Below are 8284 nucleotides of genomic sequence, written 5' to 3' on the forward strand. Positions count from 1 at the left end.
CTGTGGCAACGGGCCCCCGGGACAGCTTCTCCCCTGGGGTGGGGGGGCCCCTTGCCACCGCCCTTGGGGCCCCAGAGCCGGCATGTCTGAGCGTGGCGGGGGGTGTGGTGCTGGGCCGCGGGGGCCTCGGCTCCTCCGTTCCCTGGGGGAGCAGCTGTGGGAGCTGAAGGGAGAAGGGTGTACGTGCGTCGGGTGGGTGGAGGTGAAGGGATGTTCCCGCTAAATATCCGCGTGGAAGTGTCTGGCACTGAAGAGCTGTGCGGTGATGGGCTCGCTGTTAAAACTGGCGTTCTTTGTCTGTTAGTTCAGCCGTAAGGCCTGGTAGCGCTCTCTTCCCCACCAAACCTGTGTGGCAGAGCTGCAAGAAAAGGAAAAGAAAAACCAGGTAGAGCAGGTGCTAAGGAATCTGTGAGAGAGCTGCTGTTGTACTCCAGAGTGTGATAACCGAGGACTGTTGGCTCAATCTGCCTCCTGAATCACTTCCAGTGTGCGCTGGGGGTTCAAGATGCAACAGGCAAGAAGAGGCAAACAGACCATTTGGGGTTTTTGGCAACTCCTACATGACACTCCAGCTCACGTGAATCTTGCTACAGCATAGTTGCTATCAGGAATTTTTGCTGTTTTGAAGCATCTCAGTTATTGTCACCAACGTGCAAAGCATCTCCGTGGGAGTTCTGATGAGCCTGGCTGTGTAATACTGAGGGGGTTCATTTCACCTGAAGTTGGACTTCATTTGTAAACGTTGAATGCCCTGTGCGTATATATCGGCGTGTTTCAGAGGAGCTCTGCACATAGCTGGCTACAGACTTGTTCTAGGTATGCTTGCAGGGAAGTTAGTGACAAACAAACCAATAGGAAAATAGGGATGATAAGTGAGAGCTGAAGAGGGAGTATGAATTGAAAACCATCCTGTTTTATTGTGGCAGTAGAGCTGGGAAGGAAAAGATAGGCTCCAGCAATCCAGGGACATGCACTCTTACATACTCTACCAAATCCAGGAAAGTGTAGCAAAATTTCACACTTTAGGGGTAAAAAGTTGATCTCTCCAGCATACTGAGGAGAAATTCTGCTCTTCATGGTTGTGATTTGTCTACTTTTTGGTTATGTTAATTTTGGATCAGAATGCTATATACAATTTTACCAGATAATTTGTAAACTGAAAGGAGTTTATGTGTGATTTAACTCTGACCGGCAATAAAATACCATGAAGCTGTTCACATCTCCCCTCCTCCTCCAACAGAAGGGGAGAATGTGAGAAAAAAGACAAGGAAGCTTGTAAAATTGAGATAACTATTTACTAACTGAATATAAATGAATAATATATACAAATATGACAATACTACTACTAATAAGTAATTAAAATAATAGAAAATAGAACATATAATGCAATTGCTCACCTCCTGCTGACTGATGCGTAGCCGGGTTCCAAGTCATGAGAGTCAGAGTGCTCAAGAGCGGGAGCCCAAGAACAATCACAGCAGAGTCTGAGCTCCACAAGTGACAGCACAACTGGGAAAGCCAACCAACCCACTAACGAACGAGTAAGCAAAGGAATTAGCGAAGCAGCTAATGAAGGAATTAGCGAAGGAACTAACAGAAGAGTTAGAAGAGGGTTAAGGAAAGACACAGAGTGATGGTCCCCAAGCCCACTGCCCACTTATGTACCGAGCATGAGGTTTATGGAATGAAATCCTTCTTTGGTTGGCTGTCTGAACTGTGTACCCTACACTGCCTGTAGTGAGAGAGTTGGGAACGCAGCTGCAGTATCAGAAGCTGAGAAAAACCTTGAGTTTGGTGCAGGCACTCCCCAGCACCAGCTAAAAAGACACCTCAGTACTTTTCTCAGCAGTGTAAATCCAGGAACAGAGCTTCATACCAGCCACTGTGAAGAAAGTTAACTCTTTCTTGACTAAAACCAGCACATTGTGTTAATTTTTATTTGTGAACTTTTTCTTCCCCTTTTTAATGAAAGAATGGACTTCTGATACACTTGTCTGTGCATCTTCAGAGTATATTGTCTGACGTCTTGGGGGGCAGGCAGCTCTAAATTATTTCCTCTGAAGTTACTCTGTCACGTCATGCAGGATCCCTCTAAAATCTGTAAGTCATGAAAACTGATTTTTCTGTTCTTGCAGTGAACTGGCTCTCTGTTCTTCGGCACTTGGAGGTTGATCTATTTTCTTGCTTCTTCATAATGAGGGATTGGAACCCACGTGACAAATGAGTAGAATTCTCCAGTCTCGGCTGGGAGTCTGAAAAGATGAATCAAAGACAGAATTCTAAGACCCCAAAGCAGCCTCTGCATATTCCCCATAAAAAACAAATGGATCTCTCTGCATGGCGAAAAGGGGAGAGAACTCACCCTGAAAAAAGTGTCCAGAATCATCAATCTATTAACAAGCAGAAAAGTGACAGCCAGCAAGACTCCCTGGAGCAAACTTTGAGCTACTTTAAGACAGGTAAGAACAGTTCAAGGTTAGCTACCTAGTATTGGACAGATAACTAAATTCTTAATAGCAGTAGTAAATTTTACCTGCTGTCTTCCCTCTTTAATGCCTGAGCTTTGTAATATCTTTAATGTCTTAAAAGGTTTTCCCTTTTCTGACCCAACAAGAAGGAGTGTATGTAGGGACAGTTCAGTGAAGCTTAAAATAGTTCATGTTCAGTTCAGAAGTTTTTTCATCCTTGTGTGTGTTTGTCTCTTTGTTTTTTCCTAGTTCAAGACCGAGTTTCACTGAAAAAGAGTGAGGTTCTGCAGAAACACTTGATGACCGTGGAAAGCATTGCCCTGCAAAAAGGATTACCCCCGGAAGGATTCGATGTGTTGCTGAACGTGGCACTCAGTGGCAAACTTGGTAAAATGTTGATATGCTGCTAGTGTCTTCTGTGGATGTCTCTTTCCCCTTCAATCAAACCTGCTTGAGATAATGTTCTTATGGGACTGTCCTGTTAGTGTAAAATTAATCTTTCTGGCACTCTTCGGTGTAATTTCTGAATTCATGCTAAAAATAACTTCAGTTTTTGCTGCAGGGGGGTGATACCTGGAGAAAATACTATGGCTTGTTACGAATATATTTTGAAAAGTATTTCCTTTGTTTATAATTACAGGTTTCTGAAAGGCTTTGTGTCCTTAACAACTGTTGTGTCTTTTCCTTGCTGTAACTGCTTGTATAGGTTGCTTTTTCCCAAGATCAAAACAATTAAACTGACATAGTTGTGTTAGTGGTGCTTGCTAAAATTAAAATGATGTCCTAACAATTCAGCAGTGTCAGTGCAGCCCTCATTCTGGTTTCTTAGAAATGGTAACCACCATTTATACTTCTAAATAATGAAATATTCAATGAAAAAAACACCCTCTAAACTTCCCCTGCCTCCAACCCGAGAGGAGCCCACAGGATTCTTTCCCCATCACGCAAATAGATTGCTGCTCTCGATTTAAAATGACTAGCTTATCTCCAGAACACCAATCTGCTGATGTTTGGCTTGACAGTGATACACCCTTTTGCTGAAGGAATTGGTTGCTTAATACCAGAAACCTGTTACTTTTGGTTGTCTTGCCAGGAGTCTAAAGGCTATTTCAGTACTAAAATACTTGATGCTCCAGTTTCTTTAAGCTGGAAATAAATATTTCTCGGTTTTTGAAGTATAGGCAAGGCCCTGTTAGATTCTTGTGCACTGTTACTTTAAGCAATGAAGCTCTGAATTCTGTCTAGAGAGAATTTTGACCTAAGCTGCAAAACTATCAAAGAACCCTGTCAATGAGCACCATCTGACTTTACATTGTTTGTTTTCCAGCTGATACGGTGAATACTCGTTTACTGAAGAGCCTGATTCCCGCCTCAGTAATACCAGAAAATGCTGTGATTTCAGCCATATCTTGGCTCTGTGCTGACAAATGCTCAGACAGCACCCAGGTAACTTAGTAAATGCTTACAGTAGTTATTGTTTCTGCACAGGAATGATGAGGACAGATCTTTCAGGAAGCAAAAATCCTGGGGTTTTAATGTACATAAAATACTTATGGCTCTTACCTAAGATGCTGTCATTTAGAAAGATCAGCAGAGACATCCGTTGCTGGAACAGCAGTGGGAACCAAGGAACACTTAAGTGAGTGGAAATTTGCACAGTTCCTGCTTGTCTCACATCCCTGAATTCATTAGGAGTGGTTTCTCCACCAACAGTTCTGTGGAAAAACGTCAGCAAGGTATCCTCTAGGTTCTGTGTACCTTGGCCATGGCAGTGTGACTTAACATTGGCAAGAGTCTTTCGCCTTCACGTGGTCTGCTTGAAGGTTTACATCATGGAATTGTTCCCTCCTCTGGACACGCTCCAGCCCCTCCGTGTCTGTCTTGTAGTGGGGTGACCCTCAGATCATATCTGAGGGTTAGCACATTCAAAGCTGAGCTACTTTTTCCATTCTGATACAGCAGTTGGTGCTCTTGGCAGGCTTTCTTCCACAACTGAATTATCCTTGTACTGTTCACTGTAGCTGTCTCCTTGTCCTTGAGTGGCACGTATCCTTAATGACTGTGTCCCTTAAACTGTGTTGTGACTGGTCTGTCTGGCTTTTGCCCAGCACTTAATGTGTGTTTTCCTATCCACAGCTGCTTTTTTTAAGATGGCTGATCACAATGTTTGACTTCATTGATCAGAAGGAACAACTTCGTGCCCTCTATGGTTTATTCTTTTTCTTCCTGCGTGATGAGAGGATGGTAAGGAGAGCTGAAGAATATCTGGAATTGGCAAAACAAACCTGAATGTTCATCAGGAGTGTGCATGTTAATGCTAGAATTAGCCTGCAGTAGCTGTTGGCCATTGTCTGATGTTTGGTGTTTGTTTTTTTCATTTTGCATTCCAAGATTTCTGGGTAATTTGCATTAAGAAACAAGGAGTACTGGAGGATTATTTTGCTTTTGATACTGTGGTCTGGTTGTTTACACATGTTTCTAAGAGTTGCTCTTTTGCATCACAGACAGAGTGACAGTATAGTCTGTCTAAGTTCCCAAGAGTAACTGATGCTGCAGTCTTTGGGATTGCCTTTGATGTCAGACATCAGCAGTTGAAGTCTCACACTCCTAGGGAGAAACTCAACTTGCATATGTTGGGCAAACAGAAAAAACCTTTTAGAGCAATGCTTATTTGAAGGTGAAAACCTCTAAATGCCGTTCTACTTAATTGATTTGAAATGTAGCTTAAATGAGAACAAGCAACTGGGAGACTTCTGCTACACAGTAACTGTAAAATCCAGGTGCTGGAATACTGAAGTGCTTGGATTCAGTTCATATTAAGATGATCTTGGCAGTCATGTTAGATATGAAATTGTTAATATTCTCTCCGTTTAGGATTAAAAGTTTAAGAATCTTAAAGTTTCCCAAATTCTGAGTTACATTTTTGCAAAGTGTTATGATTTTAGTTTAACATTAATTAGAATCTTTCTCTAAAACTGGATTGAAGTTCTTACTGTTCAAAATAGCTTTTCAGGCATGATGGGCCAATTGGAAAGTGCAGCAGAGCCGGTGTGAAGCTAATTTAAGACACTTACAGCCTCAATTGTAGTTAAAGCTCTAAAAAATTATTTTGATTCCAAGGTGCCTTTCTTTTTGAAAATGTAATTGGACTTTGCCTGCTGACTCCTGAAACATCTAGATCATGGTCCAAAAAGCAAGATCCAAGCTCATGGAACAGCTTGATCGCTATAGGGGCTGCTCGTAGTGCAGATAAACTTCCTAAGTAAAATTGACACGTGACGTGAAAAAAACCATGCTGCTTCCGAAGGGAGGCACGGTAAGCGCTGCCCCGATGGAGCGTGGGGATGATTTGAGGCAGCCAGCTGAATGAAACTATTAGCTTGTGAAGCCTGTGTGTTGCTTTTAGTGTCTCCTGGTTAGCGGTATGCACTGGTGGGATAGCTCATTGCTGTCTTTTTCTTTGCAGTGCCCCTATATCTGCCACCTGCTCTACCTGCTGACCAGGAAAGAAAATGGTGAGTCTATCCAGTTTTAGGAGATGAAATACCGTTTTGTTCCTTCTTCTGCTTGCTGGCTCTGCCATTTCCAGTGGAGCTAATGCAATGATTAGCCAATATATTGCTTTTTAAGGCCAGAAACCATGAGTGGTAGTTCAGTCTGATTGGTGTAATGCTTTCTGAATTGGAAAACTGTCTATTAGCCTAGAAGTAAGACTGACTGGTTCTGCTGGCTTTGCCATGACTTTCTGTAATAAAAGTGATATTTGTGTTTTTGCTTAAACGTCTGATACAGTGGTTTTTAAATCCCTTATGTTCTTAATCTTATTTCCAGTCAAGCCTTTTCGGGTTAGGAAGCTACTTGACCTCCAAGCAACAATGGTGAGTTTATTTTGAATCTTGTAGAGTTTGAACTGTGATTAATAATAAAGTTTGTAAGACTAGTGTCTCTACAGGATGGAGAAGAGTGGCTAGTGTCTCAGGAGAGGGTTAGACTTGGAATTGTCAGCTGTAGTCTTTGTAGGCAAGCCCCGATGTGGAGCTATCTTGCATGTGCATCCCTAATTTTCATTAGTGTGAGCACGTGCAATGACCTACACAAAGGTATATGTTTTATGGCTAGGTATGGTAAAATGTCTGAAGCAAGGAGCAGCTTTATTTATCTACTACTATCTTTGATTTTCTATTCCCCTTCCTTTTTCAAGTGGTATCAAAAATACTGAGAAATAAAAGATTGTAAGGATCTTGCTCCAGTGGGGTTTTTTTGTAAGAAATATACCGTAGCTGTATGCTTTTGGAGCACTTAGACATCAGAAAACTATTTTTTATAACCTGTTAAATTCCTTTTTATTACAGTTATGTCTACAGAAAGTGCCTTCTTAAATCACCTTCTTATGGTATTTCATTGACACAGTTTTTGTTCTTCCTTTCTTTTTGAGTTGTTCATCTATGGTTACTGACATGCAGCATTAGAAAGCTTTTACTAATCACTGGGGTTTTCTTTGCTTCTAGTATGCAGTACTCAGTTTCTATATTAAAAACATACCCCACAAGATTTTCTTGTTCTGCTGTTTGACAGGGAATGCAGTCTTATCTGCAGGCTCTGCTATCGCTTTACAAACTCTTCTGTCCTGAGCTGGTCACCATAACCCTTCCTGCGAAAATGAAGGTAAGGAATAAACCTATTTGGAACCAGTATTTTCAACAGTATTTATACTAAGCTTTCCACTTAAGATATAGCATGATTCAGTGGGGAAGATCAGTTCTATTTTCTCTTTTCATTGAGCAAAATCAGGTTGAGATGAGGATTACTTGCCTTGCATTTTGTTTCCTCTTCAGCACAATGAGATGATTTGGAACGGAATGGCATCTACCTTTATCCTTATGAGGATTATTTTAATCCTTCTTTTGGTATTCTTGCTGGTTTTAACTTATTTCACACAATGTAAAGTTCTTCAGGAAACACTGTCTTATTTGTACAAGGCATTGTCCGAATTGCTGACTTTCTCAAGTACAAATAAGAAGGGAAGTCAGTAAGTAACTTCCCACTTGGAAAGTATGTCATGGGAAAGAGGAGGGAGGAAAAAAGCAGAGGAAAATGTGGTAAGTTGGTTTGTTACAACCTCAAGGTAACAGTATAAAATGTGATTGAGGTGTATGTGTGTGCTCAGCCTTTGGACCAAGTAGATTATAAGTAGCAGAAAATGAATATGTAAATGTAAATATATGTAAATAGCAGTAGGTGAGACCTCAGCAAATTTTTCTTTTGGTACTTCAATGGGATAGACAAGGTTTGTCTGGGGGTTGTTTAGAAGAAACATTTAATGTATATGTAGGCAAGCTGTGTTTCTATAAAAATTAATTTTCTTCAATCTGCTTGTTGTACTTGCATTGCTCTGTGCATTTATCCTTTACACTGTGCTGCACAGTCCTCTGCTGGAGAAATTTCTGTTTTGGCACTCTCAGAAGTGAAGTAAACAGTTAGCAACTAAAACCCAAAGGCATCTTCAGCTCTTTCTACGAACACGCTGTGTTAACTTCTATGGTTACAGCTGATCACCCAAGCCAACCTGAATACTCTTGTGACGGTGTGGCGCTGGGTCAGGATTTAAAGACTGAGAGCAATTGAAGTGACAAAACGGGGTTTGTGCAGAAGAGGTGGTGGGTTTCATTTTGCCAGTTTTCTTCTTAGCTGTAGCATCTATGTTAATTTAAGAGTTCAATTGCTAATTGAATTTTTCTGTTTGGATGTTACTGATGCTGAATTCGGGAAGCTTTCCTAGTAACTTGCATAAGCATACCATGGTCATGTTTTGGTTT

The 8284-nt window shown here is 41.3% G+C and overlaps 1 protein-coding gene across 1 annotated transcript; it reads left to right on the forward strand.

Moving 5' to 3' along the window:
- Positions 1–2323: 2323 nt before the first annotated feature.
- Positions 2324–7133, forward strand: LOC104516139 (centromere protein I-like; the record flags this gene model as incomplete). The annotated part of the gene is made up of 7 exons (XM_010160366.1): positions 2324–2459; positions 2718–2855; positions 3796–3914; positions 4605–4712; positions 5935–5983; positions 6300–6346; positions 7044–7133. Coding segments are annotated over exons 1-7 (687 nt in total), but the record flags the coding sequence as incomplete, so codon positions are not given.
- Between the last annotated feature and the right edge of the window lie 1151 nt (positions 7134–8284).

The sequence above is a fragment of the Eurypyga helias genome, unplaced genomic scaffold, assembly GCF_000690775.1.
Source record: "Eurypyga helias isolate BGI_N326 unplaced genomic scaffold, ASM69077v1 scaffold26721, whole genome shotgun sequence".
NCBI lineage: Eukaryota > Metazoa > Chordata > Aves > Eurypygiformes > Eurypygidae > Eurypyga > Eurypyga helias.